The 18091-nt window shown below is 49.7% G+C and overlaps 2 protein-coding genes across 5 annotated transcripts in view; one reads left to right on the forward strand and one right to left on the reverse strand.

Annotated features, from left to right (window-relative positions):
• Positions 1-18091, forward strand: part of FCSK (fucose kinase) — a 115067-nt gene that overhangs the window by 96394 nt on the left and 582 nt on the right. For 2 of the 4 annotated variants that reach the window (XM_083163808.1, XM_083163811.1), the window contains 13 exons: positions 425-546; positions 1650-1751; positions 2045-2215; positions 2294-2367; positions 2451-2824; positions 2899-3109; positions 3306-3472; positions 3904-4131; positions 4211-4354; positions 13929-14048; positions 14121-14308; positions 15761-15860; positions 17061-17284. In XM_083163808.1, coding sequence (XP_083019934.1) covers positions 425-546; positions 1650-1751; positions 2045-2215; positions 2294-2367; positions 2451-2824; positions 2899-3109; positions 3306-3472; positions 3904-4131; positions 4211-4354; positions 13929-14048; positions 14121-14308; positions 15761-15860; positions 17061-17284 — 2225 coding nt within the window. The remainder of the gene's footprint in view (positions 1-424; positions 547-1649; positions 1752-2044; positions 2216-2293; positions 2368-2450; positions 2825-2898; positions 3110-3305; positions 3473-3903; positions 4132-4210; positions 4355-13928; positions 14049-14120; positions 14309-15760; positions 15861-17060; positions 17285-18091) is intronic. The other 2 variants (XM_083163809.1, XM_083163810.1) reach the window with 2 other exon arrangements.
• Positions 12596-18091, reverse strand: part of COG4 (component of oligomeric golgi complex 4) — an 86442-nt gene continuing 80946 nt past the window's right edge. Inside the window, exon 20 of the mRNA XM_083163815.1 lies at positions 12596-12820. The gene's annotated coding sequence lies outside the window, so the exon portion shown is untranslated. The remainder of the gene's footprint in view (positions 12821-18091) is intronic.

The following is an 18091-nucleotide window of genomic DNA, read 5'->3' on the forward strand; positions in this document are numbered from 1 at the left end:
TGTGTTTAGGGATAGGCCGGGGGTTGTGTTTAGGGATAGGCCGGGGGTTGTGTTTAGGGATAGGCCGGGGGTTGTGTTTAGGGATAGGCCGGGGGTTGTGTTTAGGGATAGGCCGGGGGTTGTGTTTAGGGATAGGCCGGGGGTTGTGTTTAGGGATAGGCCGGGGGTTGTGTTTAGGGATAGGCCGGGGGTTGTGTTTAGGGATAGGCCGGGGGTTGTGTTTAGGGATAGGCCGGGGGTTGTGTTTAGGGATAGGCCGGGGGTTGTGTTTAGGGATAGGCTGGGGGTTATTTTTAGGGATAGGCTGGGGGTTAGGGATAGGCCAGGGTCATGTTTAGGGATAGGCTGCAAGCTTGAAAACCACCACCACTACCCAACCATACTGTGCACCTCTGACCTGCTAATGTGTGGATTGTATACACAGTGTATGTACCTGATGGCCGCTACGAGTACCTGTCACTCTGTGCTCGAGATCACATTGGAAATCTGGTGAGAGCAGCATCTGAAGGAGATCACCCCAGCAAGCTGGCCCACTCCTTTGTCATGGTATGTTGAGAGGTAAAATCCCAGGGTGGAGGACGCACTTGTTTGTGACCATTTGGGGCTGATACAGATGTGTGTGCTTATGTAATAGGTTCTGGGGGTAAGGAATCTGCATTTATTTGCAGACAAGATGTAATTTTCTTAGACTTGCAAACTGTTACATTCTGCAACCAGGGGGTTATGTAACATCTAGGGCAAACTGCGCCTAATGCTAATCCACACACCTCTCCACACCAGCGCACACCGAGTCCACCCTAACTACAGACACTCACATTTTGCCTGTGATACACACATGCACTGTTTGGCATAAATGACATGAGAAATCCCCTGAATACACCAGAAACATTTCTCCCCTTTTTTCTCTGAGTCCTATGGGGGACACTGGATACCCCGGGCATAGGGGGCAGTCACAGGAGCTTGGGCACTTAACTCCCTGCAGAAACTGCCATAGGACTTGTGGATAAGGATCTATCATACATAAATAAAATTTATTTATTTCTTAACAGTTTGTTATATACAGTCGCTCAGCATATTCCGTTGTGCTTTACAATAGGAGACAATGATACAACAACCTGGGTATTTATAGACAGTCAAAGGTATGAGGGCCCTGCTTGCAAGTTTACAATCTATTTTGGTTTTTCATTTATCCCATTGGGACATTGGATACACTGAGGAATGCTATCCCTAATAAGGGTGTGCTCATAAGTTTCAGTGCGCAAAACGTACTATTCTCTCTGTAACGTGCTGCCGAGCACCTGAGATGCGACCTTCCAGACCCAGTGTAAGCCGGGTGATTATCAATTTAATCTGCCTAGATATAGACTGTTACCATGCAGGACATTGTAAAGGATCTACAGGTCATCTGTCCTGTACAATTCCCTGGTCCTGTCAGTATATGTCCTGATCGCATCATCATCCTACCCCAGTCTAAGGCCAGAATTGTGGTGTCCTCAGGATGGACTAGAGGCCACCTTGGGCTGATGAGAAGGTTTGGTGCCATCATGGATGAGCCCCAGGCAGTTTCCAGGCTGATGTGTTCCCAGTAAGATGCTGTAACTGTGAGAGGAGGGTGCTGTAAGGCTGGATGTGTCTCTGTCATCATGTAGTGTCCAGCACTGATCCAGGATGGCAGTTGTGTGGTTAATAGCTGGCTGAGCAGAGAGGTGTCTGTATCTCCCGGTAGTGTCATCCAGAACTGTCACCTACAGGTAAGTTACTCTCTGACAGTCCCTATTCCCTCGCACTGTCCCTCATGTGCCTCCTCTCAGGCTTGTTCCCCCCCCCCCTCTTGCACCCTGTCAAGCACCCCCTCCCTATTGCACCCTGTTAGGCACGCCCCTGTTGCCGATACCCCCCCTGTTGCGCATGCCCCCCCTTACACCCTGTCCCATGTACAGCCCCTCGTCTCTAGCGCCCTGTCGTGCACAGCCCCCCCCCCCCCCCCCCCCCCCGTGCTCATGTCACTGTATGGTCACCTGTCAGCACTTGGTGTCACCCTTAGGGTCCCCTCACTGTGGGCAGTGGGTGTCTTCTTGTTGGCCTGGACCTTGCGGCAGCAACGGAGCTATGTGGACATCATCTGAGTGATGTCATTCTGCAGGCGCATCCCATCCGGGTACAGGACCTTTCCCTAACAGTGTACAGCCTTCTGGGGACGGACGACAAGCTGCAGGTACCTTCTACCCCCCCTCGTTTCCCAGCAGTGCCACTGCTTGCTTCTCTGGTGTAATACCTGTGCTGTGTTCTCCAGACTCCAGCAGGGGGCGGATCTCCCACTTTCCTGAACCTTCCCTGGGATGAATTCTTCTGTAGGACCGGAATCTGGTGAGTGCAGGATGTGTCCCATGATCTGTCACTGGGGTTCTGTTTTCTGCTGCTCACAGCCCGTTCCATTGTCTTCCCTGCAGTGAGAGTGACCTCTGGGGGTATGAGGCTCCAGGTGGAGAGCACAGTGTACTAACTGCCCCATTGTTCCCCATTCTCCACCCCTGTGAGTCTCTGGGGGTTGGGGACGTTCTCTGGTTCCTAAATCCATGCAGCAGAGAGCGAGAACGCAGACTACAGAAGTGGCGCAGCTCCTGGCGCATGTCATGGCAGCAGATACGGCAGCACCGCGACCAAGAGAAGGCGCTGCAGGCCCGGAGGGAAATCTTCTTTACCCAGGCCCAAAAAAAGGTACAGAAAGTTCTCCTGGGACAGGAGGAGAGAAGTCTGATGCCCATCATCCGGGCGGCTGTACAAGAGGGGGAACACCAGAGATTGCTGGATACACTGGACCATGGTGAGGATGTAGCCGCTGTAGAGTGAGCATTGGGCGAGGATTAGAGGTGGCTCTAACAAGTTCCCTCCACACAGTGGCCACGGAGAGTGAGGATCCCGGGGTGGCTGCCCGAGCACTTGCCTGTGTGGCTGATCTGCTGGGCTGCATGGCGGACGGCAAGGGAGGGCTGAGGAGTGGACCAGCAGCTAACAGCGCCTGGACACCTGGCTACCAGCTGCTCGAGAAGGGGGACATCGCACAGGGTGTGAAACTTCTAGCTGAAGAGCGTCGGCGATGGTTAAACAGGTAATGTCTGATTGTAGCACTGTGAGTTGCGATGCTCTGCAGAGTTCTGGATGGTTAAGATGATGTAGCAATGTGAGTTGCAATGCTCTGCAGGATTCTGGATGGTTTGGATGATGTAGCAGTGGGAAATTGCGATGCTTTGCTGGAAGATGCTATTTTAAGCAAGTCCCTTTATACATTGTTTCCACCCTTACAGGCCGGCTTTGTGCCTTCGGGCTGCGCGACATTATGAAGGGGCGGAGCAAATACTAATCCGCAGAGCAGTGATGTCTGCTTTCATGTTTGTGTCTCTTGGAGAAAAGAAGTTGTTGCCCCAGGATCAGTGGGTGACGGCCGCATGTCCAGCACGCATCGATATGTCAGGTGGGTCCCGGGCAGGGGAACACTCCACTATACTAATGTACACACGGGAGGCGGACTAGGTGCCACACTAACCCCAGCCTGGCCAGGTAGGAGGCGGGCTGTCTCCACCCCGCGTGTGCATAGACGGTCACTGACATCAGGGTGCAGGTAGGAGGCGGGCTGTCTACTCCCTGCATGTACATAGACTGTCACTGACGTCAGGGTACATGTAGGTGGTCTCTCCTTCCCACATGTCACAGACAGTCACTGACGTCAGGGTACAGGTAGGTGGTCTCTCCTTCCCGTGTGTACACAGACAGTCACTGACGTCCGGGTACAGGTAGGCGGTCCCTCCTTCCCGCATGTACACAGACAGTCACTGACGTTAGGGTACAGTTAGGTGGTCTCTCTGTCCTGCAGGCTGTCTGATGACTGTTCCTGTGTCCTGTTAGGCGGGTGGAGTGACACCCCTCCCATCACATATGAACATGGCGGTGCTGTGGTTAATGTCGCCGTGCTGGTTGATGGACAGAGACCAATAGGTGCTGGAGCCAGAAGAATTCCGGAGCTGCAGCTGCGCCTGTCCAGCACCAGCGGTCCGCGGGGAGCCCAGCTCTGCACTCAGCTGACCTGTCACAGTCTCGCTGACCTGCAGGACTACCGCCAGCCCCAGGCTCCAGGTGACCCACACACTGGTGACTGTAACCTGCTGTCTGTCCATGTGTGTATCACTGACCCCACTTCTCTCCGCCTGTTCAGGGGCGTTACTCAAAGCAGCCTTCATCTGCTCAGGGACCGTGGATGCCACGTCGGAGAAAACGCTGTCCCAGCAGCTCAGCGAGAAGTACGGGGGAGGGTTTGAGCTGCGGACGTGGTCTCACCTGCCACATGGATCTGGTCTGGGTGAGTGCTCTGACATTACCCGCAATGCAGCAGTGTCCACTTACCAGGAGATCATCTTCTCGTGTCTTCAGGTGTGGTGCAGCTCACAGACCAGGTCTACTAGGCCAACACTGGAGAAATGGCCATTGACATGAACCCTTAATTAGTAGACCTGGTCAGCCATCCGGATACCTAGACTCACATATTAATGGGGGTATCCCATTCCCAGAGACTCTGTCTGGGGTGTGTTTCCCCCCCCCCCCCCTCTTTTGGAGCCTCTGTGTAGGGTGTCCCCCTCTTCCAGAGCCTCTGTGTGGTGTGTCCAGTATTATGGGTTTAGTTCAATTCCATGTGAACAGTGCGATGTGCATCGACACCTGGATTCACACCCGTCAGCCGCATTTCTGCACAGAAGTGTTTGGAGCCCTGTTCAGCAGTGACTCTGCAGAGTGCAGCCTTTGCTGCGATGACTTGCACATGGCGTAGAATGGGATTGAGTCTGAGTCTCTGTGGGATGTGCAGTTATGGATGAGTAATGGTAAAATCACTCTGGGGTATCAGTGTCACACCTGTCCAGGTCCTAAAGGTTTATACCAGATGGAGGTATTACAGGTGCTGTCTCCTGCAGGTACAATCACACAGGGGCTGTGACACCTGTTGTTGTTATAATTTTATTTAAAAGGCGCCACAGGTGCAGCACTGTACAAAGGAACAGTACAGGGAGACAAAACTTGGCATAACATAGACTAAATAACAAAATTAGAGTACAAATAAAGAGCGCCACAGTTCAATACACATTACAGCTTAAATATAGTATGTTGATTGAGTCCTCACTACTTATAAGAGGCTTGAGGCCAATGATGGAGATGAGTATGCAGATGAAGATGGTCACTGAGTGTTTGAGTATAGATGAGCTGTGAGTGTAATGTGAAGAGAAGAGGGCTTTGACAACAGGAGGGAAGAGGGCCCTGCTCGGAGGAGCTTACAATCTAGTAGGAAGGGGATACAGACAGATTACAAGAGGTGCAAGTGGGTGGAGGCTAGATAGCAGGATGTAAACAGGCAAGGGGTCGGAGAACCAGCTAGTTTATGCAGTGGAAGGGTACGCTCTGATTAATAGGTGAGTTTTCAGTGCCCGATTGAAGCTTTGCAAGGTCAGGGAGAGTCTAATGGAGCGAGGGAATGCATTCCACTGAAAGGGTGCAGCAAGGGCAAAGTCCTGTACTCTAGCGTGGGAAGGAGCTATCAGGGTGGAGGAGAGACTACAGTCGGCCGACCGTAGAGAGCGTGAGGGTGTATGAATGGAGATCAGGTTAGAGATATATGGAGCAATGGAATTCGAGATGGCCCTGTATGTGAGTGTAAGGTGCTTGAAGAGGATTCTGTAGAGCAGGCATGTCCAAACTGTGGCCTTCCAGCTGTTGTGAAACTACACATCACAGCATGACTTGCCATAGTTTTAGCATTCACTAATAGAAAAACTGTGGCAAGGCATGATGGAACTTGTAGTTTCACAACAGCTGGAGGGCCATAGTTTGGACATGCCTGCTGTAGAGGAATGGGAGCCAGTGCAGATTTTGTTGAAGGGGAGTGGCAGAATTAGAGCAGCGGGAGAGGAAGATAAGCTTGGCTGCAGAGTTGAGAACAGATTGGAGAGGAGCCAGTTGGGATCGAGCGAGGCCGGTGAGGAGAGCACTGCAGTAGTCGAGCTGTGAGATGACCAGTGAATGGATGATAAGCTTAGTTGCACTCTGTGAGAGAAAAGGCCTGATGTGAGCAATGTTGCGTAACTGGAACTGGCGAGAATGGGCCAGGGCTTGGATGTGGGGTGCAAAGGAGAGGGAGGAGTCGAGAGTGACACCCAGGCAGCGGAGTTGGGGGAACGGGGGAGATGATGGTGTTATTAACAGTGATAGAGATATTAGTAGGGGGCATAGCTCTGGGTGGGGGAAAGATAATAAGTTTGGTTTTGTCCATATTCAGCTTTAGAAATCGCTCAGACATCCAGGAGGAGATGGCAGAGAGGCAGTTGGAAACCTGAGAGAGAAGAGTGGGGGACAGATAAGGAGAGGTAGATTTGGGTGATATTGGAAGCCAAAGGAGTTGATGAGTGCACCCAGAGAGGAGGTGTTCAGGGAGAACAGATGGGGGCCAAGGATGGAACCCTGAGGGACCCCGACAGGAAGGATGGAAGGTGGTGAGGTAGAGGCAGAGACAGAGAAGGAACGGTTGGAGAGGTAAACCACTTTAAGACCGTGCCAGAGAGGCAAATGTTTTTGGAGTGTGTGGAGGAGGAGAGGGTGATCCACAGTGTCAAAAGCAGCATATAGGTCCAAAAGGATAAGCAGGAAGAAGTGACACTTGGATTTGGCTGACAGCTGGACATTGGTGACTTTCACTAGGGCAGTCTCAGTGGAGTGAATTGGGCAAAAGCCAGATTGAAGGGGAACAAGGATGGAGTGGTCAGACAGGTAGCTGTAAACCAGCCGTTCTAGTATTTTAGAGGCAAATGGGAGAAGAGAGATAGGGCGGTAGCTTGTGGGAGATAAAGGGTCCAGGTTTTTTTTTTTTTATCACCGAACAAACCGTGGGTGCAGCATTTGCTGATGTAGCTGATATGAAACAAGCACTACACACTGCCCATAAGGATATCAATTACCTGCATAATAGGGTGCAAGACCTTGAGAACCGCTCAAGAAGATGTAATTTACGAATTATAGGGCTCCCTGAATCCCTGACACTCCCTGAACTTTTACAGATAGCTGACAGATGCAACGATCTCATAATAGAAAGGGCTCATCACCTGGGATCACTCAGACCGCAGGAGGGGGCCAGACCCAGAGCCGTAATTTTTAAAACCCTAAATTTCCTACACAAGGAGTTAATCTGGTCAGCCTCACGCAAAATGCGTGACATCACCTGGCAGGGGAGCAAGATCCTGATATTTCACGACTTCTCGGCAGAGTTGTCCAAATCCTGAAGAGACTTTGCCCCACTATGCTCTCAGCTGATACAGAAAAGCATTAAGTTTTCCATGCTATACCCGGCCAAACTCCGCATCTTCCAAGGAACGTCCTACAAAGACTTCACTTCTCACCATGATGCCGAAGCATACATTAAAGAAAATGATACCGCTTCCCACCAAGACACAGATTGGACAGAGGACTGATATCATCATCTCCTTTCAACTCCGCTCCACACCCCCTCCCCCCCCCCTTTTCTACTGGAGCCTGATCTACCTATCTACAGTTGGACCCTTACCCCCCCAGAAGCGAAAACGGTGACCTAGTGTCACAACATACCACTTCTCCACCTCCCTCCCCTCCTCATCCCCCCCCCACAAGGAACACTACCCTCCATGCTGTGCCTAACTTTGATAGACTCCTTGGATCACTCATCTCAATCTTCCCTTGATCCCCCCTTTCCCCCTCCCCCACCCACCCCCCCGAAACATCTGGACTTTGCTTCTCGTTTTGAAACTTTACCTATACTACCGTGACTTTGGAGCTATGACGCTACCATCAGGTCTCCACATCTACGGGCCAAGCCGCCCAACTGGACGCTCTAACCATATGCCAACCCGCCCTACCCCTACCGCTGAGATAAACTTCCCTCCCCCCATTGCTCATAAGGTTGCCACAGAACTCTCACTCCCCCCCCCCCCCCTCCCCATCTACCACCCCACTCCCTACACCCCACCCGAGCGCCCTGGTATACATTGTTTTACATATTAATGTTTAGGCTTCTCCTGGCCTAGGAGCTGCCCTCCAGTTCTAAGTTACACATGCTCAGAGAAGCGTGCATATTTTGCACTTTTCCACTTGGAAGTCGTATATTGTTGTTTATGTTATCCTCCCTCTCCCCCTATCCCACCTTTGCGATGACTAATCATATTAATAATGTTTTTTCTCTTCCTAAACATTTCCTGCTCCAGGAACTGTACCACATTCTAATGCCAATGCTATTTTATGATGTCTTCCTTATCTATTGGTAGCTGGAACGTGGGGGGTATCAACTCCCCCAAAAAAGAAAGCGCATCTTGATGTATTTGAACAAGCTTCAGCTGGATATCGTATGCCTGCAGGAAACTCACCTTACCCCGACAGAAACAAAACTACAGATCCTACAATGGCAAGTCCTATCCTCGGCCTCCTTTAATTCCAAGTCTCGCGGGGGTCGTGATCCTGGGTAAGAGGCAGACGCCAATGACCGCTGAAACATTACATACAGACACTGAAGGCAGATATACACTATGCCGCATCACAATAGCGCAAGCCCAATACCTTATACTCAACGTATACGCCCCAAACACCTACTCTAAAGCCTTTTTCCTTGATATAATTAAACTACTTACACCCTACTTACATCTTCCCATAATTCTCTGTGGAGACTTAAACTTAATATCCCACCCCATCCTAGATAGACAGTCACGTCCATCTAGACCCCTCCCCAAGTTAGGCATCCCAGCTATGGCACAAAAATTACACCTACTTGATATCTGGCGCCTTTTCAATCCCACAGAACGGGACTTTACATGTATATCGGCAGCTACTGGAAAAATGTCCAGAATAGACTACATTTTAACATCCACTACTTTATTCCCCAAGATCACTGCAGCTACAATTGAACCGATAACGATCTCAGATCATGCAGTCATAAGAATCTCCTTTACAATCGCCCAGGAGAAAAGCTCCTTTATCTCATGGAGATGCCCGTCCTCCTTAGCCACTTCAGAATCCCTACGTACCACCGTTTAAAAAGGCATGGGAAGAATATGCCCTAAATAACAGTGACACAGCCCTAACTAACCCACCACTCTTTTGGCAGGCCTCAAAGGCCACAATAAGAGGAAGGATAATCTCACACACTTCCTACCAGAGAAAATCCACAGCCAATGAATTCTCCCAGGCCCAAGCCAATCTGACCTCCGCCTTTCTACTCTATAAGCAATCCCCTACCCCACACAATAGAAAAGAATACATGACTGCTAAGGCCTCCTTTGAAGGTCTCTTTACAAAATCGGAGGCTTGCTATACTTTTGCAGCCAATACAAAATTTTATAAATTCGGTAACAAAACCAGCAGACTGATGTCTAATCTTCTCAAGGGCCACCATGCCCCAACCACCATCCACCCCTTAAAGCGCCCCGATGGCACAATTACTAAATCAAATGCCCAAATAGCTGAAACCTTAAACGGTTATTACAAATCCCTATACTCAGCACCCACATCAGACACCTTGCAAGCTAACGCCTTCTGGGAAAATATCACCACCCCCCACCTTCCCCCGGACTCAGCCGATTCCCTTACCAAGGACTTCACTCTAGAGGAGGTCCAAACCGCCATAGCAGGGCTGAAACCGGGGAAAGCGCCTGGCCCAGATGGCCTAAAATCAGATTACTATAAGCTCTTATCCCCCCAGATAGCCCTTACACTTGTAGCTACTTATAACTCCATTCTCCACAGTGACGTGGCCCCTCCATTCTTCAATGCAGCCACAATCAAAGTAATCCAGAAACCAGGCCACAATTTAGCAGACCCAGGTTCCTACCGCCCTATATCCTTATTGGACATAGATTACAAGATACTTACGAAGATTGTGGCTGAGAGACTGAAGATCCTACTCCCAGCGCTTGTTCATGGAGATCAGACGGGCTTCGTCATGGGGAGAAACCCAGTCACCAACATTCGCAGAGTCCTCTCAGCCAACTGGGACTGATGTAGAACTGTGTCGGGCGCCCCGCTGGCGATTCTCTCTCTGGACGCGGAGAAGGCGTTCGACATGGTCCACTGGGACCACCTATATTCAGTATTACAAAAATTCTCCTTCCCATCAAAATTTATCAGCCTTCTAAACACACTTTACACTGGTTCAGCATCCAGAATCCAATGCAATGGAACACTATCAGAACCTTTTCTCATACTTCGAGGAACTAGACAGGGATGCCCCCTCTCACCCTTGTTATTTGCCCTAGCCCTCGAACCCCTGGCCATAGCCTTACGCCAATCCCCTACTTTCCAAGGCATCCAGATAGGAAAAGTTGACCTCAGGGTCTCTTTATTTGCAGACGATATGCTGCTCTTCCTTACCGCACCTGAACACTCCCTCCCAGAAGCCTTTAAAATAATTGACCATTTCAGTTCCTTTTCAGGATACAAGATAAATATGAACAAATCAGAATTAATGACCCTAAAAGGCCTCCCACCTCTCTTCCCAGGCAGACCTGACCTCCAAAAGATTAAACTCCAACATATGCAGATCAAGTATCTAGGCATCCAGATCCCAACAAAAATGACCAAAGTTTACTCCTCTAATTATGACCCCCTACTCTCCTCTATAGTTAAATCTATGGACACATGGAAAGATCTCCCGCTATCTTTACTAGGTAGAGCTGAGGTCATAAAATCTATGCTATTACCCAGACTGCTGTATGTGATGCAAATGCTTCCACTGCGAATATCCAACAAGGACATTCAACTCCTAAACTCCCACATCGCAAAATTTCTCTGGAATTCAAAAAAATCCAAAATAGCTTTGACCAAACTCCAGCTACCCAAGCTCTTAGGAGGACTGGGCATCCCAGATTTAAAACAGTACTCTAAAGCTCTGCTATGCCGCTTCGCTTTAGGGTGGCTGGCGGAACTCAGTAACTACTCAGAATATGAAATAGACTGTGCAATGTTTACCCCATACTCCCCCGGAGCCCTCTTACATACCCCTCGCAAACACATCCCACCACACATTCTACACAACAGACTATTCACTGACACGCATGGTGGTCTGCCTCGAAGGACCTGGGTCGCGACCCCGAGACCTCCCCCCGGCTACCCATCTGGGAAAACCCAATGTTCACTCCAGGGGCGTAACTATAAATTTAGCTCCCCCCTGCCAAAAAACTATCTGGTGCCCCCCCCTTCCCCATAATGCACTTGGGGCTATTCCCCTATTTTTAGATACTGTACACATACACTGCTCAGAAGTGAGAGATATAGAGAAAGAGGGGAGCAAGAGTGAGTGTTAGGGACAGAAAGTTGTATAGACAGGGAGAAAAAGAGGGTGTCCCTGAGACATTGCCAGGTAGGGAAAGGAGAGAGAGGGGTGGGGGAAGACAGCACGGGAAAGAGAAAAAGAGGGGCTACGGAGGCAAGGAGTATGAAAGACAGGGGGTTGTGGAGATAGGGGACTGTGATGGCGGATATACAGTGGGCTGGGCATATGGAGTGGGGAGAGAGGGGGCTGGGGAGACAGGGAAGGGGGAATGACGGGGCTGTGGAGACGGAGTGGCGAGAGAGGGGGCTGAGGAGACAGGGAGTGAGGGAGGGGAACTGCGGAGGGGGCTAGGGAGACGAGGACGGGAAGGTAAGAGAGTGCCCTAAGCAGACAGGGAAAGGGGACTAAGGACAAGAGAGTAGGGTGGCGACAGAAATAACTTGTAAAGTACCTCCTTATCCCCCCATCCTGGGTAAGTACCCAGTCTCCCATCAGCAATAGCGGCACTTCTGTCGGGTCTCATCAGCCCTGCAGATCCGGATCTCCCGCAGCGCTGGCATCTTCAGGTGCATCAATCACACGGTGTCCCTCACTGACCGGCGCCGGAAACTCCAGGTCAATTGATCTCCAGCACTTCTGCTGTCACGCAGCATCAGGTCTCATGATCTGCTGTCACGCTGCACATCGCTCTCTCCCTCCGCTGCAGACCTCCTGCTGCTGCTGCTTCCAAATGCCTTCAGCGCTGAGGAGCCGCCGGGCATTCAGAAGCAGCAGCGGCAGTAGGTCAGCAGCCACCCTGCTTAACAAAAAAAACCTCTGAGTGCGCCATTGCCTAGTATACTGCAGACCCCGCAGGGTTAGCGGGTGCCAGGGCCCGGCGCCCCTGCTGCCGCACGCTCCCCCAAGCGGCAGCGGGGGCTGCCTTACGCTAGCTACGCCACTGGTTCACTCCTGGAATAGACAGTTCCATTCTCCTTAGACTACGCCATAAAGGACTAAAGATTGTTTCCCAAGTCTTTGACCCGGGAGGCCACTTATACTCTATTACAGATCTCCAATCCAGATTCAACCTACCCAACAACAGTATATTCCCACTTTTCCAGATAAGACACTATGCAAATTCCCTCCCCCCACTTATTCCATTTACACCGGCTACACTAGTATTAATGAGACACATATCCTCCTTACAAACAGCATCTTTCAGAACCAAACATATCTATAAGCTACTTGCCGCCCTCCCAGCAGAAAATAACTGGAAACAAATCACATCCAGATGGGTGAATGACTTTCCTTTATTGACTGATAACAACTCGCTCTACACATATCACCACAACACTTTACGTATTCTCAAATCCTCCATACTCCAGGAAGTCCACATTAAGGTGCTCCATAGGGCATACATATCACAACACGTAGAAGTGTCTTTGTAGAGGAGGAAACAGGTATGTGTCCAAAATGTCGGTTCCATACGGCCTCCTTCATACATAACTTCTGGACCTGCAGGCATGTAAGAAAATTCTGGTTTAAGCTTGTTTACTACATCAACTGCAACTTCAAATTGAAGGTATGTTTAGATCCTCTCCCATTATTGTTTGCCAACTTTGAAGCCTGGTCACTTCCACCTGGCTCAGCTCACCTGATCCCGATTTTAACACTCACCGTCACTATTGCGAAAAAGGTGATACTAAACTCGTGGATCACCCCCCATATCCCCACTATAAATGAGGTTGAAGCCCTGATGCTGAAATAAATGTACTACGATAGATATGACACGCTAAGACATTTTGATGCTCCGATCTCCCGCTTCTATGGAGTATGGGGCCCATTCATACGTAGCCGAAACCCCGACTTGAAAGATAAAATATGCAAACTTTTTGAAACCCACATAGATAATTTTACTATTTGAATCTACTAGTCAACTCTTTTATCTACATTACAAAAAACTATGATAGGAAACGCAAATCCTAATTCTCCCCCCCCCCCCCCCCTCTTTTCATTGTTGTTCAGAGAATTTGTTTGTATTATTTATATAATATAAAAATGAAGGTTGCACGAATCTACTTATCTGATGCAAGGCATGAAGAATCAGAACCTAACTGATGCCCCCTTGCAGATAGCTAGACTCAGAGGGTTGGACCTGAGGGGGGGGGGGGGGGGGGGGAGAGGATGATTGGGCTGGGTGGGCAGCAGAGGGGGTATGGGAGGAGATATCATGTCGGATTATCTCAATTTTAGAGAGGAAGCAGGAGGCAAAGTCAATGGCAGTGAGGGAGGAAGGGTGGTGCAGGGCGAAGTAGAGTGTTGAAAGTTTCAAAGAGACGGCGGGGATTGGAGGAATGGGATGAGAGATTTGAAAAAAGATTGTTTGGCAGAGGAGAGAGCAGCGCTGTAGGAGGAGAGAATAAACTTGAAATGGAGGAAGTCTGCCAGAGAGTGAGATTTCCTCCAGAGGCGTTTAGCAGAGTGTGCACATTTTTGCAAGAATCGTGTTATTTTGTTGTGCCAGGTATGGGGATTAGAGCGTCGGAGCCTCGGAGGGGGGCAGCTATCCGGGGTCCTAGAGGTTTATACCATGTGGAGGAATTACAGGTGCTGTCTCCTGCAGGTACGAGCAGTATCCTTGCCGGGGCAGTGATGGCTGTGCTATACGAGGTATCGGGAAGGTCAGTAGATGCGGAAGCTCTGATCCATGCGGTTCTACACCTGGAGCAGGTACTGACCACAGGTGAGTGACAACCTCTCACAGCTGCCATCTCTGCTTTACATGAGGCTGAAGGCTCCTTGTATCTCCCTTCAGGCGGTGGCTGGCAGGACCAGGTCGGAGGGCTGATTCCAGGGGTGAAAATTGGCCGTTCTGCTCCTGAGTTGCCCCTTCACGTACAGGTTGAGCGTATTGAGCTGCCCAAAACGTTTTTGGAGGAGTTAAACCAACACCTGCTCCTGGTGTATACTGGGAAGACTAGGCTGGCTCGTAATCTGCTGCAGGTAATATACCTGTGGTATGCTACATTATGGGACAGATGTACTAAGCCTGGGAAGTGATAATGCAGTAGCCAGTCAGCTCTTAATGGTGAGACTGGGTTTAAAAAAAATGACAGGAGCTGATTGGCTGCTGTGTTATCACCAGTGCCTCGGTGCAGTGTGCACCTGTATGCGCTTTCTAGTGCCTGAGTACAGCATGTGCCTGCCTGCATGCACCTGTATGTGCACTATAGCGCCTGTGTGCAGCGTACACCTGTATGTGTGCTATAGTCAGGGGTTAAAATGAGGGGGAACTGAGTTCCACCACCTCTAATGGTAGGGGGAACGGAGTTCCACCTCTATCACAGCCCTGAACAGTAATTCCAACAGAAAAGCCTGTCCCAGCGGCGGCTTCTTCTGGCACGGCGTATGTGATGTCATACCATCACCACCGCAGAAGTGAAGAAGGACCACTAACAGCAGGCTCTGTGCTTGCTGAAGACAGGGTGAGAGGGGGCTGGAGGGACTCAGAGGTGGGGAAGGTGCTGGAGGGACACAGGGCATGGAGCTGCTGAGGGACATGGACAGTGAGCTGCTGGAGTGACAGATGTGTGGAAGCAGCACAACCGTGGACATTATGGGCAGATGTATTCAGCCTTAACAAGAGATAAATGCAAGGGTGATAAGGAGAGATAAACAGCCAGCCAATCAGCTCCTTACTGACTTTTTTTCAAACACAGGCTGTAACATGGCAGTTAGCAGGTGATTGTCTGGGCGTTAATCGCTCATCATCACCCTTGCATTTATCTCTTGTTAAAGCTTAAAACATTTGCCCCTATGTGTAGAAGGGGCACTACTGTGTGATTTAATATGAATCAACGGCACTACATGCATTTAAATGTGTATATGATTGTGCTACTGTGTGTTGTAGTTTTAAATGGAGTTACTATTGTGTGACAACACCTTCCTTGTGGGACCATTGCCATTATCCCTTTTTATTGGAGGTAGGGCAAAATTCCCTGGCACTGGTCTAGGCTCTGCCTAATATGGGGGGGGGGGGGGGACACCACTTTAAGCCCTGGCTATAGTGCCTGTGTGCATTGTACACCTGTATGCATGCTATAGTGCCTGTGTACACCTGTATGAGCTCTATAGTGCCTGTGTGCAGCCTATACCTGTTAGCGTGCTATATAGTGCCTGTGGGCAGCTTGCACCTGTATGTGTTATAGTGCCTGGGTGCAGCGTATGCCTGTATGCGCACTATAGTGTATGTGTTATAGTGCCTGTTTGCAGCGTACACCTGTATGTGTGCTATATTGCCTGGGTGTAGCCTACACCTGTATGCGCACTATAGTGCCTGCGTGCAGCGTACACCTGTATGAGCGTGTGCGTGCGTTATATTGCTGTGCTGTGTCTAGTAGAATGCCTGCCTGTGCTGTACCTACTATAATGCCTACAAGCGGTTTCTCCCGTTAGGACGTTCTGCGGAATTGGTATGCCCGTCTTCCCGACATAACGATAAACGTGGACGCGCTAGTGAGCAATGCTGAGGTGTGCGCTGCGGCCTTCCAGACAGGTGAGATTTCTCCTCGCCCATAATACCATGTATATAGCCAGAATCAAACACTTAGGCCGGTTTCACACACTCCGGCTCCAGGCGGACGGTGAAATCCTGCACGGCCAGGGAACCGTGCCGCACACAGTAGTTTATCATGGAGGGGATGGCCACAGCCCGGCAGCCTTCCCTTCCAGTGGCGGGATCCGGCTGCAGCCGTGCGGCGTGGCCGTCCCGTGTGAATGGACACAATAGTGTCCATTCACAACTAATGTGTGCAGTACGGCTCCCTGGCCGTGCGGGATTTCGCCGTCCGGCAGGAGCCGGAGTGTGTGAAACCGGCCTTAGGGTGAGATTTAATAGGATGAGATATTATGAAAGTGAGAGATTTGGAAGAAATCTCCAGTTTATTTAAAGCGGCAATCATTTACACTGCAAAATCAAACTGGTTTTGCAGTGTAAATGATTGCCGCTTTAAAAAAAACTGGAGATTTCTTCCCAAATCTCTCACTTTCTGAATATCTCATCCTATTAAATCTCACCCTTAATCCCATCTGAAGACCTGCCAAAAGTCATACATGCATTTGTATCATCTCGTTTGGAGTACTGCAATGCCCTTTACCTTGGTCTACCAGCAAAAGAACTGCACCAATTACAGCTGGTACAAAACACAGCTGCCAGGCTGTTAACTAAACAGCCCCGCTCTAGCCACATTACTCACATTCTCTACTCCCTTCACTGGCTGCCAATAAAATGGCGAATAATTATAAAGATCAATCTATTGAGTTTCAAAGCCCTACATGACCAAGGCCCAAGGTACCTGAAGCAGCTTCTGATTCCATACTGTCCCACCCGATTACTGTGGTTTGTAGATGAAGGACTTTTAGCAGTACCTAGGGTCTCCCGTAATTCATCTGGGGGTCAAGCTTTTAGCCATTCAGCTCCGACTTTATGGAACTCACTTCCCCGCACAGTTCGAGAAACAAAAACAGACTCAAGACTTTCCTATTTACTCAAGCGTTTCCTTCAGTCCCTTAAGTATTGTTTATGAAAAGCTTTTCTGTACTGTATTACATTCATTCTATCTTTTAATCGCCTTGAGTCCTATTGGAGAAAGAGCACTATATATATAAAATTATTATTATATTATTATGTAGTAACTGCACATATATGTCCAGGGGAGCAGAGAAATGTTCTACCCAGGCTCTGTTCTGTGTGCAGGGGATCTGCAGCTCCTTGGAAACTGTCTCTCTACATACTGGCAGCAGAAGAAGCGGATGGCCCCTGGCTGTGAGCCGCAGGCAGTGCGGAGGATAATGGACACGTTACAGCCATACGTGTATGGACAGTCGCTGGCTGGGGCTGGTGGAGGCGGCTTCCTATACATACTGACCAGGGAGCCGCAGCAGAGAGATTCCATACAGGCTCTGCTGGAGAACACGCAGGTATTACACGTCTCACAGACACGCACAGGGAATGTAGAATAGTCGTACAGACTGCTGGAGAACTCGCAGGTATTTACACGTCTCACAGACACGCATGGGGAATGTAGAATAGTCATACAGACTGCTGAAGAATACACAGGTATTACACGTCTCACAGACACACATGGGGAATGTAGAATAGTCATACAAACTGCTGAAGGAATACACAGGTATTACACGTCTCAGGCACGCATAGGGGAATGTAGAATAGTGATACAGACTTTGCTGGAGAATACGCAGGTATTACACGTCTCACAGACACACATGGGGGAATGTAGAATAGTCATACAGACTAAAAGGGGAACTTGTCCCAATGTGGGGGAGCCTCTGTGGATGGGATGCAGTCAAAATTCCGACAAGGACAAAATCCCGACATTTAAAATCCCGACAGGGTCAAAATCCCGACATATAGAATATACAGGTGAAACAGTCTACATGACTTTCCGTCGACAGGTGCGAGGTTGACATGAGTTTTTTCACTGTTTTTTAAGCCGACAGGCGGTATTTCATGCCCTACCATCCACTAGGGCGTGGTGGGAGAATAAAATAGTGTGCCGAGCGCAAAGCATTGCGAGCTATGCGAGGGGCTGCGGTTCACTTCCAACTGTGTCCATGTCGACATTCGGGTAAAAAAACAGTGAAAAAAACCATGTCGACCTCGCACCTGTCGACGGAAAGTCATGTACACTGTTTCACCAGTGCATTCTATATGCCGGGATTTTGACCCTCTCGGGATTTCATACCGAATCCCTGAGGATATATGGAGAG

This window comes from Crinia signifera, chromosome 11 (assembly GCF_055691185.1).
Source record: "Crinia signifera chromosome 11, ASM5569118v1, whole genome shotgun sequence".
Classification (NCBI taxonomy): Eukaryota; Metazoa; Chordata; class Amphibia; order Anura; family Myobatrachidae; genus Crinia; species Crinia signifera.